The sequence below is a fragment of the Macaca mulatta genome, chromosome 6, assembly GCF_049350105.2.
Source record: "Macaca mulatta isolate MMU2019108-1 chromosome 6, T2T-MMU8v2.0, whole genome shotgun sequence".
In the NCBI taxonomy this organism is placed as follows: Eukaryota; Metazoa; Chordata; class Mammalia; order Primates; family Cercopithecidae; genus Macaca; species Macaca mulatta.
In genome coordinates, this window is record NC_133411.1 from 188607851 (window position 1) to 188626712 (window position 18862).

Here is an 18862-nt window from a genome sequence, read left to right on the forward strand (position 1 = left end):
ATGACAGGCTTGAGCCACCGCGCCCGGCCTGCACTACGTTTTTGAAATCTGATATTTTGTATTGATAGCACTTCCTAATTCAGACAGGAAATTTTCATAAGAAATACATGATTTGTATTTAGGTTTCATACAATTTACAATTCAAAAAGTAGATTCACATACGCGAATCGTTTCAAACATACCTCTGGGCCCAGCTCCTCGCCCGGCCTCGCCCGGTGAAGGCAGCCCGGACTGCAGCTGCGGAGCGCCCGCCCGTGGTCCCCGGAGAGGGCGCCTCGGACGCCAGCGCAGAGCCCCGGGGAGGGGCGGGAAGCCGGAGGAGGGCGAGGGGGGCGAGGCGGGGCGAGAGGGGCGAGGACGGCGATGGGGGCGAGGCGGGGCGAGCGGGGACTCGGGGCGAGGGGGGCGAGCGCCGGGCCGCCGCAGCCGGAGAGAGCCGCCCCTCCTGAAGGCCGCGGGCAGGTGGAATGAGACCAGCGCGGACAAAGGGCGGGACGCAGAAGACTCCTCAGGAGCGACTTGGGAGCCGAGACCACCCTGGGGAAGCTCCGCCTCGGATCCGCGTCCACAGACCCGGCGGCCTCAGACCGGGCGCCCGGGGAAGAGGCAGCGACTGTGAGCACCGCGGTGAGGAAACCAGGCTCCTACCATGCCCAGGCCTTAGGCCGCGACCCCAGGGCGTTCGGGAGCGGGTCTGCGTCCGGGACCAGCACACTCTGGACGGGAGCGCTGCCTTTCTGGGGTCCTCCAGCTGAAGGATGCGATTTGCAAGAAACCCGCTCTGTAGACCTCGACAGCGGTGGGGTCCCAGGCACTTGGCGGGGTGCGGGGACTTTGATGTGGCTCCCGCGCACCCACCCGGCACCGCGTGGATTGCAGGCGCGGGACGAGCTTGAGTGGACGCTGGGTTCGCTGAGCCCCCCAGAGGCTCCTCGCCGTGGGTCCCCTGTGCCGCCTTGGACCCCCCAGAGAAACCTTCCTCCTGTCAGGGGAGGCCAGGCCAGGCGCCAGGCCTGAGTGTGCCCTGGACGGGGATTTCTCTGTGAACAGCCCATCATCCCGTCATATCCATGTTATCTTAGCCTCGTGTTCTGAAGAAACACGAATGTCATGCACAAGCGTGGATTTTAGCGCGTTTTAAATTGTAATAGGACTACAAGGAAGTTGGAACTTGAAGCAGGCTCCAAGCAAACTTTTGCGTCACCCCCCACCATCCTCCAGGGTAAACTGAGGAGCATAGTTAATTGGTTTTCCACAGGTATTTGGCTGTTCTGGATGTAACCACGTAATTCCTGGAACCCAGTGAGAGTCAGCTTCCTTTATGGGCGTCTGGCAAGATGCGCTCAAACACCTTGAAGATCTTTATGGAAACAACTTTTGGTGCTTTATCAAGATGTCATTCAGGGCTCTGAACAGTCGAATACATTGAATTGGGCTGTTAGGTGGATGGGTTTGATGTAGTTATACAGTGTGCATTTGGTACTTGTCAATAGTGCAAGTAATGATATTGCGAAAATAAAGAAAACCTTCTTTGAAAAAGAAAAGCAGCCCGGCACGATGGCTCATGCCTGTAAACCCCGTCTCTACTACAAATACAAAAATTAGCCAGGCATAGTGGCCCGCGCCCAGGCAGGCTGTTCTGGAAGGGGATGCTTGGCTCTCCAATGCAGTGTGGCCATTTGGCTATGATATCACACTGCACAGTTTAATGACTGAAATCAGACCTCTTGTTGTTGGAGATGACTGGAGGATTTTTTTTTTCTTTTTTCGTTTTTTTTCCTGAACGTAAGTAGGTAAGCCATGAAGATCCCAGATTTCATTCAGGGACTCGGAACCAGCAGCAAGGAGCAGGCTGCAGGGAGAAAACTGTTGGCTCTGAAGTACCCCAGAAGTCCAGCTTGTTCAAAGTAAGCGGCAATGGCTTTGAGATCACAAAAACAGCCCTTTAACATCCAAGTCAGTTAGTAGAAACCCCTAAATACCATGTGGCAAAAAAGATTTGAAATTTATTTAAATATTCAGTTTATTTTCTCAGATGGGACTTTTTTTTTTTTTTTTTTTTTTTTAGACAGAGTCTCTGTTGCCCAGGCTGGAGTGCAGTGGCGCCATCTTGGCTCACTGCAACCTCTGCCTCCCAGTTCAAGCAATTTTCCTGTCTCAGCCTCCTGAGTAGCTGGGACTACAGGCACGAGCCACCACACCTGGCTATTGTTTGTATTTTTAGTAGAAACGGTTTCACCATGTTGGCCAGGCTGGTCTCAAACTCCTGATCTCAAGTGATCTGCCCGCCTCAGCCTCCCGAAGGGCTGGGATTATAGGCGTGAGCCACCGTGCCCCGCTGGAACTCAATTTTTAACACTAGCTTTTGTGCTAATAAATTAAATTGATTAATTCTTTAAGAAAACCCCAATTGTGTGTACTGTAACAGGTAAAACTAAGTTGGTTATAATGTGACAAAAATACAAGCAATAATAATAGCAAAATGATCCAATAGGAACCATGCAAAGAGTTTATATTATAACTCATGTCCCCTTTCCTGCAATGTTCTTAACTTCCATCCCCATTTTCCATATCAAGGAAATTAAGTTTGGAGACACTGAGTGAGTTACCTAAGTCACAGATCTGGTAGGTGGAGAGTTTCTCTCACTTCAGGGACCACAATCTACAGAATAAACTTGCGCATTCTGCAAAATATTTGTTACCATTGGAAGTAGGTAGGCAAAGTGTTACTAGCATCAAATTATGGCAGGACTAAAAAGGAAGGGTGGTGGGCTGGTCTTGCTTCTACAGTTTAAGGGGGATCCGTGCACCGAGATGTCTGGCTAAGTGGTCATTGTAACAAATGGCAGAGATCGTGAAAACATCAGGGAGCAGGTGGTGGCCGTTCCAGTTTCTGATCTCAGGAGGAGGGAAGAACTGCCGATGTCTTTACTGTGAATGAGGGAGAGAAACGCTAAAGCGCAGAAATGCTCAGAACCAAAGAGCTGGATCACTCATACTTCTAGAAAAGACATTAGCATCTTCTCATTGCTCATCTACTGTGCCTGGCACAGCCTTATTTTCTAGCTTTCTGAATGTGAGTTCCATCCATATCCTTTGCATAAGGGTGGTACCGGGCTGTGGAGAGCTTGGAATGTGTGTCCATGGGCAGATGGACTGTTCTGGTTATTATAAAACGGCCAAGGGAGGGCGCCATGGCACACCTCTGAGTAACCCAGGACACTCTCTCCTGTTCGGAAAATGCAAACCATCCATATGGCAGGGTCACAATTATAAAGCTTGATCCTGTCACGGGAATGGTTTCAAATCTGACCAAGCTCATGGCACACATGGGGAAGCAATTGTGAAACCCCTTCGTTCTCTGGCTCTGGACACGCTGTACTGCGACAGTGGTTTGCAGGTGACAGAAAACGTAGCTGTGTCTACTGGGAAAGACGGGGGAGATTTCTTCCCATGGAGTTCTTTATAAAGCAAGAATGCGTGAAACTGTCAGTAATATTGTAGTCTATAAAAGGAAATTGCTCTTAGAGGCTAATATTGCACAATGACTACTTTTTTTGCTTATTTGGAAAAGATCTTTATCGCTTGTGAGTATTAAGAAGTCAACATATAATTGCCACCCTAAACATTGTGTTCTGGAATGCCTGATTTATTGAAATCAGTGTGAAACCTTTTTTTTTTTTTTCCCAGATGAAGTCTCGCTCTGTCGCCCAGGCTGGAGTACGGTGCGGCCATCTTAGCTCACTGCAATCTCTGCCTCCCGGGTTCACGCCATTCTCCTGCCTCAGCCTCCTGAGTAGCTGGGACTACAGGTGCTTGCCACCATGCCCGACTAATTTTTTGTATTTTTAGTAGAGAAGGGGTTTCACCGTGTTAGCCAGGATGGTCTTGATCTCCTGACCTCGTGATCCTTCCGCCTCAGCCTCTCAAAGTGCTGGGATTATAGTCATGAGCCACTGCACCCGGCCAGTGTGAAACCTATTTTAAATAAAAATCTAGTTCAAAACCAAGGCCAGACATGGTGGCTCATGCCTGTAATCCCACACTCTGGGAGGCTGAGGTGGGAGGATCACTTGAGGCCGGGAGTTCAAGACCAGCCTTGGCAATACAATCTTCACCAAAAAAAAAAAAAAAAAAAAAAGGCAGCAATTAGCCAGGCCTGGCGGCACAGACCTGTCTGTCCCAGCTACTCTGGGGACTGAGGCGGGAGGATCGTTTGAGCCCGGGAGGTCAAGGCTACAATAAGCGGTGCCGCACCACTGCACTCCAGCCTTCGTGTGAGACTGTGTCTCCAAAAAAAAAGAAGTCTGGAAATATTGATAAAGGCATAAATTTACACCCTGGAAGTTGGACACATAAATCATCTGCAGCCATGTATGGTGGACACAGGTGCAGCAGATGCTGGGAACGTTGCTTTAGTGCACACCGTGCACTGCAGTTTTGCACAACCTATTGAACTAAGAATTCCTAGTGAGGGACAGCGCATTAAACATGTCATAACAGCTGGCCGGGCGCGGTGGCTCAAGCCTGTAATCCCAGCACTTTGGGAGGCCGAGACGGGTGGATCACGAGGTCAGGAGATCGAGACCATCCTGGCTAACATGGTGAAACCCCGTCTCTACTAAAAGAATACAAAAAAAACTAGCCGGGCATGGTGGTAGGCACCTGTAGTCCCAGCTACTCGGGAGGCTAAGGCAGGAGAATGGTGCAAACCCAGGAGGTGGAGCTTGCAGTGAGCTGAGATCCAGCCCCTGCACTCCAGCCTGGGTGACACAGCGAGACTCCGTCTCAAAAAAAAACAAAAACAAAACAAAACAAAAAAACATGTCATAACAATAAGCTATTTATTATGGACAGTTGTCTGTTTTCAGACATTGTGGCTACCCCAAACCACATTAAGTGAAAAGACATGATCATTTAGTTTAACCCTGTTTAAAAGGGTACACTGCTCTGTAATGTATTTTCTGTGGAAATCTTTCCTAGTTGGTCCATTGTTCTGATGATTAAACATCTGTTGCACTAGAAACAGAATATAAGCCGACAGTGCACTAGAGGATACTCATGACCATATTTCATCATTTTGTGATTCAATGACATTAAAGGGAGTAAAGTAAAAAATATAATAGGTATAAATGCGTAATTATAAGGACGAGGAGGGAAGTTCTTGTTGGAATAAATTGGCTTCCAGGGCCTTCGTGTCGACTTCGCTCCTTGTGAGGAAAGTCGTGTGATGCTTTTACCCTGAGGGATGATCTGAGAGACTTCACCAGGGACACGTGCTTGACAGATGCTCTGAAAGCAGACTTTAACCAGCCAACGACAGCAGTGAGAAATACACAGTCTCAACAAAGTGCACCCTTTAGAAAGTGCTGGGCATATAAGTAGTGAGGGCTTTCGTTATTCTAATACACATGTTGACTAAATGGGCACTGTCTTCAATTCAGATGACAAGACACCTCTTTCCAGCAGTTTAAATGGGCCGTGTATCTATCTCAAGCATACATTCAGTGAGAAATCCTGTAAGATTCCAAGATATTTCAAGAATCACATCCTTTTTTAACCCTTTACTGAAGATAAAATGAAGCCTGACCTCCTGAGTCTTGGAAAATGTGCATTTCTTAGAACTATTTAAAAAATGAATCCTACGGCTGGGCATGGTGGCTCACACCTGCAATCCCAGAACTTTCGGAGGCCAAGCGGGGACTTGAGGTCAGGAGTTCAAGATCAGCCTGGCCAACATGGTAAAACCCCGTCTCTACTAAAAATACAAAAATTAGCCAGGCATGGTGGCGGGCGCCTGTAGTCCCAGCTACTTGGGAGGCTGAGGCAGGAGAATTGCTTGAACCCAGGAGGCAGAGGTTGCAGTGAGCCGAGATCGCATCACTGCACTCCAGTTCGGGTGACAGAGCGAGGCTCAGTCTCACAAAAAAAAAAAAAAAAGGAATCCTTCTAAGTAATTCATCAGCTTAAGCCATGTTGGCTGAACATTAAGACTTTGTCAAATCCTAAGGAACAAAATAATATCAAAATTACGACGAATTATTTTGCCATAGAATAAAATAGAAATATTACCATACATTTGACTCATTTGTTTGAAAATCTTTATATGATTGTTGCTTCATTTTAAAAACCAGACCTCACAAACCTGACCCAAGTTATGTGCAAAATAACGTGTCAGTTGCACAGCCCCTGGAGGCGAGTGAGCCCACATGCCTCTGCTGGTGTAATTTCTAGAGTCTGTTTGCTGTGGGCCTTTATCATGTTTCCAAAATAAGGAAGTCACCCAATGACATTTTAAAATATAACATTGATACCGTTTGACTAGAAAATAACTAAAATTGGGCAAAGAGGATATTTCACTCTCATTGGAGGATGCAGCATTTTATTCAGGTTTAAAATTTGTGATTCATCCAGGTGTGGTGGCTCAAGCCTATGATCCCAGCACTTTGAGAGGCCGAGGTGGGCAGATATCTCAAGGTCAGGAGTTCAAGGCAAGCCTGGCCAACGTGGTGACACCCTCTCTAGGCTAAAATTACAAAAATTAGCTGGTGCATTGACACGCGCCTGTAATCCCAGCTACTAGGAGGCTGAGGCAGGAGAATGGCTTGAATCTGGGAGGCAGAGATTGTGATGAGCCAAGATGGTGCCACCGCACTCCAGCCTGAGCAACAGAGTGAGATCCCATCTAAAAAAGAAAAAAGAATTGTGATTCTCCAAACTGTGGGTCAGGGAACTGCAGAGAACATGGAATCTGCAGTGCTGTTAGGAAAGAATGGCATTGCGAAAGAGCAACAATTCCTGAGCCTCTTCCCTGGCAGAGTCCATTTTAGCGACAATGTTGACAATGACCCAAAGTCTCTGGGTTTTCCGGCGGAGGGCACAGCTGATGTCATCCCTCCTGTGCTGGCAGTTTTCTAAGTGAGTTCAGATCCTCTAGGAAGGAAGAATGGACACTCTGAGATCTCTGCGGGAGGTCTTTGCTTTGCAGTGGCAGGTCTCTATGTGCAGCGCTGTGGAGAAGTCTCTGGGGGGGGCCAAGCCTCCCAGGGAGATTTACGGGCTCCAGGGACTGGAGGTTTGGACCCTATCTCCGCCTCTCCCAATCCATTACAACACGTGTTTCTAGCATCTGTGGAGTGCCTGAATGAGGGGACATGCCTCCAAGTTGTCCTCAGGAGATTCCGAATTGTTCGTGGATGTCGGATGTGCGGTGTCCATGGGAGTGTCTGGGATTTTGGTGTCTTGTGCGTCCAGCAGCGTTGGCACCTCCAAGCTGAGGGAAGTGGGGTCCCTGCCTCCACCTGCCCGCATGTGGGGTCTCCCTAGAAGGAAGCCTTTGGTAGGTGCGTGGGAAGATTAAGGTGCTCGAATGCGTACTGCGAGGAGGTGCAGAGGCACCAGGCTCTAGCAGCCTCCTGCCTCCAGGAGAGGCCCAGGTCGAGATCACTGCGGCGACCAACGCCTCGGATCACTCGAGGACTAGAAGGCACCCACCAGCTGTGTCGACAGGAGTGCGCAGGGGCCTTGCACATTGGGCATATTGTGGCGTCAGTTTCGGAATCAGCCTGCGTGGAGTCGGTCCAGGACACCCAGCCAGGATTCCGTCGTCGGGGAAAGGAACGCCCACGTGACTTGGATGAAGGACACGCCAGGGGATGCAAAGGCTCTGGTTGCTGGGAGGAGCTGAGGGATGACAGATACCCCAAGGATTCTGCGGAGGTGGTCGTGTTTGGTGATAGGGTGCTCGCAGGTGGCTCCTGTGAAGGCTGCTTCAGGGGACACAAAGGCTCTGGTGACTTGGAGGAGCTCAGGGATGACAGAGACTCAAAGGACCCTACAGAGGTCTTCGGGACTGATGACGGTGCGGAGGCCAGAGGAGCCGGGGGAGCCCGTGGGGACACATGGAAGCTGGTGGGAGAAGCTTTCCCATGCCCCCCACGTGGCCGGTGGTTCTTCACAGATGTTCGTTTGTACACTGACCCCGAGCGGGCTTGGCGTGGAACGTGCTGGGAGCTGCCCTCAACAAGGAGCTTCCTCAGGCACCTGCAGCAGACGGGAGGCACAGGCTGCAGCTGGGAGCACTGGGCACCTGCGGCCCACGCCTCTCCAGGGCCCCCCATGCTGACTTCACAAAGCTCTGCCTACCCCTGCCCCAGGGCTTTAGTGACATCCTGGCTGTGATCTCCCCTCCCACATCAGCCCCAGGCCCTGGGCTGGCATCCTAGGTCCTGGTAGGAAGGAGGACACGGGAGAGAAGGGGAAAGAGACTCACTTTTTCGACAGGAAAGTGTAGAACTCAAGGTTCTCCAATTCTTTCAAGAGACTTCTGCAAGCTGGAAAGCAGGAGATGGGTTATGGTGGTGAGGGAGGAAACTGGGACTTACAGGAGGCTGAGTGCATGTGCCCTTAGGGGAGACCCCGGGATCGGGGATTAGACCCTGGAGCCCCAGCATCCCTGTGGAAGGCCACAGGGCCCCAAGAGTGAGAGCCAGGTGCCCGGGGGCCAGCACTGTGTCATTTACAAAGTGCTTCCCGACATGCCACCTCCTGGGGAGAGAGGACGGGGCACTCTCAAAGAGGACTCAGCCATGTTAAACAGCTGCCCACATAGACCTGCATCCCCTCCAGCATGTCCAGGTGGTCACTGGTCCCCTCCCCCACACAGTCCCCTCCTGGGCAACACCCGCTCCCTGGACCCCAAGGCTTCATCCCAGCAGGGAACGGGAGACATATCCCAGGTTCCAATCGCCTTACCAGGAGCTTCCCCACCAGGCCTCTGCAAATGACTTCCTAGGAGACTTGGTGCTTATTCCTAGGGACAGGTGAAGCTGTCATCTCTGGGGCTTCTGGGACCCTCAGAGCCTTACCTTTCCAGGTGATGTATTTATTTCCGATCCTGAGCCATTCCCCCACTTCAGCTTTATCCTGAGAGACAAGACAGAGTGAGGGCGCAGGCCGGGTCTCAGTCTCCTGTCCCCACAGCTGCAGACCCACAGTGCTCGTGAATGACACACTTTCTCCACCCAGCTCACGGAGCCCTGTGTGCTTCTCTTTCCTTTCACTCGATTCTAAAGTGCATAATAACCTGTTCTGGTTTCCTTCTTCGAAAAGCACAGAGGGGTTTTCTTTTTTTTTTTTTTTTTTGTTTTTTTTTTTTTGAGACGGAGTCTCGCTCTGTCGCCCAGGCTGGAGTGCAGTGGCGCTATCTCGGCTCACTGCAAGCTCCGCCTCCCGGGTTCCCGCCATTCTCCTGCCTCAGCCTCCCGAGTAGCTGGGACTACAGGCGCCGCCACCTCGCCCGGCTAATTTTTTTGTATTTTTAGTAGAGACGGGGTTTCATTGTGTTAGCCAGGATGGTCTCGATCTCCTGACCTCGTGATCCGCCCGTCTCGGCCTCCCAAAGTGCTGGGATTACAGGCTTGAGCCACCGCGCCCGGCCATGCACGGAGGGGTTTTCTATGTGAGGCCCGCCCTGGGCGTCCTCAGTGCCTGTTCCCCTGCTTGGGAACCACACACACTTGCGTCCGCAGGAGCCTCTGAGCTGGCAGGGGAGGATTCGGCTTCCTAGGAGGCCAGAGGCGAGTCCAGGCTCAGGTGGGGGCTCTCAGGGGCTCAGCACAGCCGCCAGAGCACCCCACACAGAGGCTGGGCCCCGAGGCACCTGCCCGGGAAGGCGGCTGATGAGCCCGGGCTCAGGGCCTGTCCTCCCACAGAGACCTCACCCCTCTCAGGACCGGGTCCTCGCCGCTGAGTCCCGGGGTTTGTTTTTGCTCTGACGCCTCCCGTGCACCCCACAGATGGTCTGGGAGCTGGGGATGGAAATCCTATGCCCACTCCAACCCCTGCCTGCCCTGCTGTCCCTAGAGGGATGATGAGACTTCCCATCACAGGAGCGCCTCTGCTTGATTTGGAAAAGTGGAAAAGAGAGCAGGAAAAATAGAATCATTCTCTGCTGGGTGTGGGCTGAGGGCTCCTTACATTCTCGCTGTTCTCCTCTCTGGGAGGCACTGAGGACGGCTCCCTGGGAAAGTAGGGGCTTAAGATGATGAGGAACACCAGGCTAAACCCAACGAAGAGGATGAGATGGATGATCTGGGGAACGGGGCTGGGGCACAGCTCTGTATCGATAACACTCAGAGGAAAGAGAATATCCATGTCAGCTGCACTGCTGTCCTCTGGCTACTGAGCCCTGGGCATCCCCTCTGGGAGTATTTATTGGGGCCCAGGCCCACATCACAGAGCTGGGGCCTCCCCCTCACAAAGGGCTCCTAAGGGTGGGTGGGCAGTGGCAGGAGGAGGCTAAATCCCAGCCCTGCCCACCACCACCCACCCCTGCAGTTCCCCTCACCCTCCTGGTCTTCCAGATCCCTCCTTCCCACTCCATCTGCTCAACCTGTCAGAGACAGACCTGGTCCGTTTTCTGTCCTCTCACCCTGGCATACAGATGGTATCTGGCTCCTTGGAGATCTCTGCTCAGGCTCCCTCAATTTCACATTTTTTGAGGATCTGGATTTGTCCCTGAAATTTCCGTTATTTCCAGGAATTATTGTTCTAGGGTCTCCTCTGACTGCTCACTGCAACCGCCAACTCCCAGGGTGTTTTTGAGACGGAGTCTCACTCTGTCGCCCAGGCTGGAGTGCAGTGGCCGGATCTCAGCTCACTGCAAGCTTCATCTCCCAGGTTCACACCATTCTCCTGCCTCAGCCTCCAGAGTGGCTGGGACTACAGGTGCCTGCCACCACGCCCGGCTAATTTTTTTGTATTTTTAGTAGAGACGGGGTTTCACCGTGTTAGCCAGGATGGTCTCCATCCTCTGACGTCGTGATCTGCCCGACTTGGCCTCCCAAAGTGCCAGGATTACAGGCGTGAGCCACCGCGTCTGGCCTTAAAAAAGTTTTTCTAGGGCTGGTCGGGCGCGGTGGCTCAAGCCTGTAATCCCAGCACTTTGGGAGGCCGAGACGGGCGGATCACGAGGTCAGGAGATCGAGACCATCCTGGCTAACACGGTGAAACCCCGTCTCTATTAAGAAATACAAAAAAAACTAGCCGGGCGAGGTGGCGGGCGCCTGTAGTCCCAGCTACTCGGGAGGCTGAGGCCGGAGAATGGCGTGAACCCGGGAGGCGGAGCTTGCAGTGAGCTGAGATCCGGCCACTGCACTCCAGCCTGGGTGACAGAGCGAGACTCCGTCTCAAAAAAAAAAAAAAAAAAAAAAGTTTTTCTAGGGCTTTGGCTAAATATATGAACATAAGTGATGCCCAATTCGGGTTTTGCCAAATAACACAACTCTTTTCAGAAACTACAAATTCCAGTGGCTCCGGCAGAATGAGTATCCACCTAGGGAATTAATATCAACCTAGGGAGTGAGTGTCAACCTAGAGAATGAGGATCAACATCAACCTAGGGAATAAGGATCAACCTAGGGAATGAGGATCAACCTAGGTCAGCTCTCCATAACAAGAACCCACAAATTTGAGAGTCCACTTCACATCTCAACTGTTAGATAACAGCAGGCAAGATGCATGTTCCTGACGGGCACAGGTTGTTTATATGGTGATTCTTTTAGTTGTTGGTGTTTTCTCCCTTTCTTCCCTCTCTCCCTCCCTCCTTTCCTCCCCTCCCCTCCACATAATAGAGGGCCCGAGTCTCCACAGGGTGCTCACCTCTAACTGCCTCCACCATTAGAAAAGGAAGTCAGGGCCAGGGGTGGTGGCTCACGCCTGTAATCCCAGCATTTTGGAAAGCCAAGGAAGGAGGATCACGAGGTCAGGAGATCGAGACCATCCTGGCTAACACGGTGAAACCCCGTCTCTACTAAAAATACAAAAAATCAGCCGGGTGTGGTGGTGGGTGCCTGTAGTCCTAGTAACTGAGGAGGCTGAGGCAGGAGAATGGCATGAACCCGGGAGGTGGAGCTTGCAGTGAGCCGAGATCACGCCACTGCACTCCAGCCTGGGCGACGACTCCGTCTCAAAAATAAATAAATAAATAAGTCAGAAAGCTAAGCAAGGCCTGGATCAGGAGAGCTCCTTATTCTGATGATGAGAAACCACCACAGGTCTCTGGGAAGGGAAGTGGCATGGTCTGATTTACCTATTTTTAAAAATCCATGTAAAGATTATGGGGAGAGCTGCTGGGCACAGTGGCTCACGCCTGTAATCCCAGCACTTTGGAAGGCCGAGGCGGGCGGATCACGAGGTCAGGAGATCGAAAACCATCTTGGCGAACACGGTGAAACCCCGTCTCTACTAAAAATACAAAAAAATTAGCCAGGCGTGGTGGCGGACGCCTGTAGTCCCAGCTTCTTGGGAGGCTGAGGCAGGAGAATCACGTGAACCTGGGAGGCGATGGAGCTTGCAGTGAGCGGAGATCGTGCCACTGCACTCCAGCCTGGGAGACAAAGCAAGACTCAGTCTCAAAAATAAAAAATAAAAAATAAAAAAAAGATTAGGGGGGGAGCAGGGGCAAGAGTGGAAGCAGAGATGCCAGGTAGGAAGCAGTTAGAAGAATCCAGATAGGAATGGTTGCGGGTTGCTTGGACTGGTGTGATAATACTGTAGACAGGTTCGGGATGTATTTTGAAGATGAAACCAGCTGGTCTTGCTCATGTGAACACTGAGAGAAACTGGGGCCGCAGAAACAGGTAAATTACGGGATAGGTGGGGAAGGGCGAGAAGGATGCTACTTTGAGATGGAAAACACGGGGGGAGGATCTGGATGTGAGTTGTGTGGTGGCTTCAGAAACCTTTTGACCTTAAATGTCAGATGGCATCAGACATACCAGTGGCATTAGAAGCTGCGGAAGCACGGGTACAATCTAGAAATCGGCCGAGAGTTTTGGCTAGAGATGTAATGTAGGAATCATCAATTTATAGGTGTCATTGGTGTATTTAAAACCATGGACCAAGGGCCAGGCGCCGCGGCTCACGCCTGGAATCCCAGCACTGTGGGAGGCCAAGGTGGGCAGATCACTTGAAGTCAGGAGTTCAAGACCAGTCTGGCCAACATGGTGAAACCCCATCTCTTCTGAAGATACAAAAATTAGCTGAGTGTGGTGGCGTGTGCCTATAGTCCCAGCTACTCAGGAGGCTGAGGCAGGAGAATCACTCGAACCCGGGAAGTGGAGGTTGCAGGGCATTGAGATCATGCCACTACACTCCAGCCTAGGCAACAGAGACTCCGTCTCAAAAAAAAAAAAAAAAAATGTGACTGGGGACTCAAAAAGTGTGGAGAGCAGGAGCAGGGGAAGGGCTGGAAAACCACCTGTTGGGTACTGTGTTCACTATTTGAGTGACAGGTTCACTAGAAGCCCAAACCTCAGCACCACACAGTTTATCCACGTAACAAGCCTGCACATGTACCCACTGAATCTAACAATTTTTAAAAAGTGATGAGCCATGTTAATAGCAGATACCCTTGGTGTGATGTGATGAGAATGACATTTTCCCTGTGGGCTTCCTCCCCATGGCACAGGGGCCACCCCAGTCATGTTTACAGCCCCGGCCCCGGACAGTATTGAGTCCCTGAGCCCCCAGCACGCGTGTGTACAGCTCCCGTCCCCCTGCCCCACCTCACCCGGCCGGCCCTGCCTTATTTTGACGTCACAGCTGAGCACCGTGGTGGGAGGTGGCCACGGTACAGCCTGTAAGTAGGGCTGTAAGCAGTCACAATGGGCTGTAAATAGCCCAGCCCCATTACCACATGCTCCAAGCCAGCTGGCTACAGATCAGTTGTTTCTAGAACCAGAGTTTATACGATGAGAAAAATAGAAGGGACAGAACAGTGTGTTCCCAGAACACACCTGCAGCTCCCCCAGGCTGGGGCGGGGGTCTGGGGCCGGCTCTGCTGGCTCAGTCCCTTTGCATCTCCTCAAGTTCCCTCTGTGGGACTGGGCGCTGTTTCCACCAAACCGTCTGCTCTCCAGTCCCACAGGGGGTTGCTGTCAGTCATCCTACGGCCTCTCCGCCTAGGCTTTGAAACTGATTCATTGCTCTTTTGCTGTATTTTTCTTTGTAGGTTTCAGAATTCTCTATTTATTTGTGATAATCTTTCGGAAGGATCCTGTGAGAGTGAAAATAAATGAAGTGCTCAATCAGCCAAGTTTCACCGGAGGCTCCACTGATCCTTCCACCATGCTCGAATGCCTGCAGGAAATCTGAGGAATCATCTTTCCCACCCTAAGATCTTGTGTGATACCCTACCTTGTTTTAACCTGATTAACTCTCTCTTAGCTGAGAGATCCAGACAGACTCCATTTTGGTTTCTTCGCTTGCAGCCCCTTGTCCCCCTCCTTTAAGGACATAACTGGTGCAAGCTGACTCCAGGCACACCCAGGAGTGCGCTTACTGATAAGATACTGCGGCAAGCTGTGCCAGCGGCTCCTGGGAACGCGCTTGGTTAGTGGTACCCAAAGGCTCTGTGTTTATCACTTTGTGATAATTGAAGCCCCTGCACCTGGAACTGTTTATTTTCCTGTAACTGTTTCTGTAACCATTTATCTTTTAACTTTTTGCCTGTTCTGCTTCTGTAAGAAAAAAAAAAAAAATTGCTCCAGCTGGACTCCCCTTCCCCTATTTAGACCAAAGTTATAAAAAGAAATCTGCCCCTTCCTCGGGGCCAAGAGAATAAGACTCCTGAATTAGTCTCAGAGTGTGGTGTTATCTCTACAACTCGCTGGGTTACGACACCTGGGACTCAGCACTGGCCCTGAGGCCCCTGACAGCAAACGTGCAGGAAAAATGCGGAGCTGCAAGATCAAAGTCAGATTCCCACTCTCCCTAAAGGCCGGGCTTCCCCTGGAAACCCACGTCCCCACTGCCTGGAAGGAGGGGTGAGGACCCAAGGGAGTGGCTTGGGGCATCAACTGGTCCAGGCAGGAGGCGGTTCCCCATCTCCCATCTTTCCAGCGCCCAAGGGAGCCTCTCAGAGGACTCTCATTGCCTCCCCCCACCATCACAAAGCAGCCTGCTCCTGGCCTGTATCCAAACACCCCTGGGGACAGCTGCCCTGGGCATGCTCCCCTTGCCCTGATGGCCCCTAGAACTCCATAAGGAAAGGCTCGCCAGGGCCACCCAGACAGTCCCTGACCCCACATTGTCCCAACACACAAGGCTTCACCCTGGAGGAAATAGGAAAAGGGAGTGAATCCCACAGGCTCCCCTCACAAAAGGAAAGCTACATGCTGTCACTTGGATGCTAGGTGGGCTCTGAGGCTGGAGAAAAGCTCCCAGGGACGATGCCTCCTGGAGTTTTTTGTTTTTTGTTTTGAGATGGAGTCTTGCTCTGTTGCCCAGGCTGGAGTGCAGTGGTGCAATCTCAGCTCACTGCAACCTCCACCTCCCTGGTTCAAGCCATTCTCCAGCATCAGCCTCCGGAGTAGCTGGGATTATAAGCGCTCGCCACCACGTCCAGCTAATTTTTTTGTATTTTTAGTAGAGATGAGGTTTCACCATGTTGGCCAGGCTGCCCTTGAACTCCCGATCTCAGGTGATCTGCCTGCCCTGGCCTCCAAAGTGCTGGGATTACAGGCATGAGCCACCACATCTGGCCACCTCCTGAAGTCTTTGCTGCACAGGACTCCGTCCTTTTGTGGAGCCAGGAGGGTGGGATTCTGCCCTCGTCTGCTGGCCAGTGCTCCCACCTCATTTCAACAGGGACTGCCCGGCCAGGGAATGTTAGCCTGGGATGCACCCACCACTCGGGGGCCTGTGGGAGGTAGTCACCCCCTCCTGGCCAGACTGAGCGCCTTTGCTTTGCAGTCCACGGATTCAAGTGTTAATCCCTCCCTCACCACCATAACCCATCTCCTGCTTTCCAGCTTGGAGAAGTCTCTTGAAAGAATTGGAGAACACTAAGGACCACACTCTCCTGCTAGAAAAGTGAGGCTCTTTCCTCTTCTTTCCCGTGTTCGCCCTCCTACCAGGACCTAGGATGCCAGCCCAGGGCCTGGGGCTGATGTGGGAGGGGAGATCACAGTCGTGATGTCACTAAAGCCCTGGGGCAGGGGTAGGCAGAGCTTTGTGAAGTCAGCATGGGGGGCCCTGGAGAGGCGTGGGCCGCAGGGGCCCAGTGCTCCTGGCTGCAGCCTGTGCCTCCTGTCTCCTGCAGGTGCCTGAGGAAGCTCCTTGTTGAGGGCAGCTCCCATCACCTTCCACGCCAAGACCGCCCAGGGCCAGTGTACGAACGAGCCCCTGCGAGGAACCACCGGCCACGTGGGGGGTGTGGGAAAGCTTCTCCCACCAGCTTCCATGTGTCCCCACAGGCTCCCCCGGCTCCTCTGGCCTCCATGCCGTCATCAGTCCCGAAGACTTCTGTAGAATCCTTGGGGTCTCTGTCATCGCTGAGCTCCTCCAAGCCACCAGAACCTTTGTGTCCCCCGAAGCACCTTTCACACCAGCCACCTGCGAGCACCCTATCACCAAACCCAGAATGAATCCTCTCCTACCCGGCTTTTGTGTTCTGTTCAGGTCTTTGATGGATTGTAGGGGCCACCCACACTGGGGAGGGCCATCTGCTTTGCATTCCACTGGTTCAAGTGTTAATCTCACCTAGAACTCCCTCACACACACCCAGAATAATGTTTGGCCAAATGCCTCCCCTCTGTGGGCCAGTCAGGCAGACCCATGAAATTAACCGACACAGGCTCTGAGACTCCAGGCCCAAGAGGCCCATGTCCTCCAGCTTCTGCTGATGTGGCCCGGGGGTCCCTGGGGACAGGCTGTGGCTGGGAGGCTGAAGCTGTGGCCTGGACAGGGATGGGGCCACTCAGCAGCATGTCCCCTGGTCACGTCCTTCACACCTGAGCCTCCCTCCTCCTCCGTAAGTGGGCTGTACTGTTGTGCTGCCCGTAACTGATGACCCATATGGTGTGCTTTGACAACCTCCCCCAGTGATAGACGTGACACCAAGACCCCGCCTGGGCGTGTCCCTGTTGGCTGCTACCAGATGAGGGCACTGGGGCTGGAAGGGGTCAGCTGACTGCTTGGGGTTCCATGGCTGGTTAGAAGCATGGCTGGGATCTGAGCCCAGGCAGTCTGGCTACAGAGGCCACATTCCCACCCCTGACCACCCCTCTGCCTGCCCCTCATGGGGGTGGTGTGGCTTCCCCCACTCTCGCTGGCTCATGGCTGCTTCTGAAGGTGGTGAAGGAGCCCACCAGCCCAGGTCCTGGGGCCAGTCCAGGCTTTGTAGCAGGAAGCTGAGGCAGAGTGGGGGCCTCAGGGTGGGGAAGATGACCCTCTGCCGTCAGGAGAGGACCTCGTCCTTTGCTGGGACCCAACCCGGGCTGACCTCAGTTGGGCGATGCCCAGGGCATGAAGTTGGAGGGAGCTGAATGGCCTCAAAGGAGGAAGGCTCCCCACACTCGGGTGAAACCCCCACACGGAGACCCGAGACTTAGTGTGCGATCCCAGAGAGAATGGCCTTCACATACGGTCGATACAGGCTCTTAAAATACTGAAATAGTTCTAGTGAGTGCTGAGATGTGTTGGAAAGTGTTTAAAATCCTGGAATGTGTGCATGTGTGCGTGCACGCTCATCTGTGTGTGTGTGTGTGTGCGCGCGCGCATGCTCGTGTGTGTGTGTGTGCATGGTGAGAGTGCTGGTGAGCTTGGAGAGGCTCTAGTGTTAAAAAGGAGTCTGGCCTCGAGAAGCTCTCCAAGTGTAAACAAAGGACAGCCTGCATGGTCCTGGAGGGTGGGTCTTTAATTCCTGCTTCCTCAACAGGGTCCCTGAGGGCTCAGGATGGAGGGATGGAGGCTGCTAGGGGGTAAAAACAGCACGTCCCTGGCAGGGAAAGGCCCGGCCTGTGAGGGCTCAGACGAAACCTGGCTCCACACGCAGTTAATGCTGCCTGGGCCTCAGGGACCAGCCCATCCACCTCCTGTCCTCCAGTTGGGGCCACAGGGCTCCCAGAGAAAGAAGCAGGGTCCCCTCAAGCCCCCGACACCAAGGACCAGCCAGGCTCCAGGCTCCACCCCTCCTTGTGCATTTCTGCCCTCCCCAGGCTTCTCTGTGGCTTTGCTGCCATCTCCTGGAAACCAGCCTAGCGCTGACCCAGCCTTGTCCTCAGCAACCATGGCCTTCACATCGCATTCCATGTGCCTGAAATTCCCCTCTGGACACACAGGCTCCGTGAAGACGGTTTAGGCAGTTCCCAACTTCATGATCACAACAGGGCCTTCTGGCCGTCACTGCATGGTCCCTAGTCTGGGCCAGGGTCACCCCACCCATGGGAGGATGGGTCAGAGCTGTCCTCCCATAGCCAGGCTGGAATGGGCCCCACAGCCTTCAGGGAAGTGCCTTTTCCTCTACAAAGCTGGTCACCTGCTCTCACTCACCCTTAAAGGCTCTGTACCTGGGAGTCTCCATTCCCAGGGACCCTGTGTATTTAAGTCTAGGTTGGGTATTGACCCGGTCACCCCGGCTTTCTTCCCATCCGCACTCACACTGCATACTATTCCACACCCTCTTGCCTTCTACCTTTCTACACTTCACTGTGACCTTTGTAAGCAACATCTGGCTAGATTTTGTTTTGTGTCCAATCGGAGAGGCTCTGTTCTGTACATTTATGGATCTTATTTTTATTGATCTATGAGAATTATTTCCACCACTTAATTTTTTGTCCTGGCTTTTCTAAACTTCTATTTTCTCTCTCTTTTCCTAATTTCTAGTAGAGAGACTCAGTTTTCTGTATTCGCCTTCCTCTTTCGAATGACTTGGAGGTTATGGTAGGCAGATCATGGCTCCCGCAGATACACCCATGTCTAAGCCCTGAAGCCCCTGAGCATCACCTTGTGTGGTGATAGACGTGATTAGGGGAGGGACCCTGAGAAGAGGAGCATATCCTGAGTCTTCCAGGCCAGC

At 52.5% G+C, this 18862-nt stretch overlaps 1 protein-coding gene across 1 annotated transcript; it reads right to left on the reverse strand.

The window, feature by feature from the left end:
- Nucleotides 1-6341: 6341 nt before the first annotated feature.
- On the reverse strand, nucleotides 6342-10223 carry LOC704674 (putative protein SPATA31J1). The gene is made up of 6 exons (XM_077937526.1): nucleotides 9979-10223; nucleotides 8868-8925; nucleotides 8273-8333; nucleotides 7702-8043; nucleotides 7159-7273; nucleotides 6342-6685 (listed from the first exon to the last, which is right to left on the reverse strand). Exons 1-6 carry the CDS (start codon nucleotides 10153-10155, stop codon nucleotides 6542-6544), a joined length of 897 nt encoding a protein of 298 aa, XP_077793652.1. The 5' UTR covers nucleotides 10156-10223; the 3' UTR covers nucleotides 6342-6541.
- Between the last annotated feature and the right edge of the window lie 8639 nt (nucleotides 10224-18862).

What these genes read in the sequence shown, in the direction of transcription:
- LOC704674 (XM_077937526.1), bottom strand. Translation starts at nt 10,155, where the DNA reads ATGGATATTCTCTTTCCTCTGAGTGTTATCGATACAGAGCTGTGCCCC. An exon ending in GAGAGGAGAACAGCGAGAAT is followed by an intron (nt 8,926 to 9,978) that starts GTAAGGAGCCCT and finishes CTTGTCTCTCAG; the next exon opens with GATAAAGCTGAAGTGGGGGA. An exon ending in TAAATACATCACCTGGAAAG is followed by an intron (nt 8,334 to 8,867) that starts GTAAGGCTCTGA and finishes CCTGCTTTCCAG; the next exon opens with CTTGCAGAAGTCTCTTGAAA.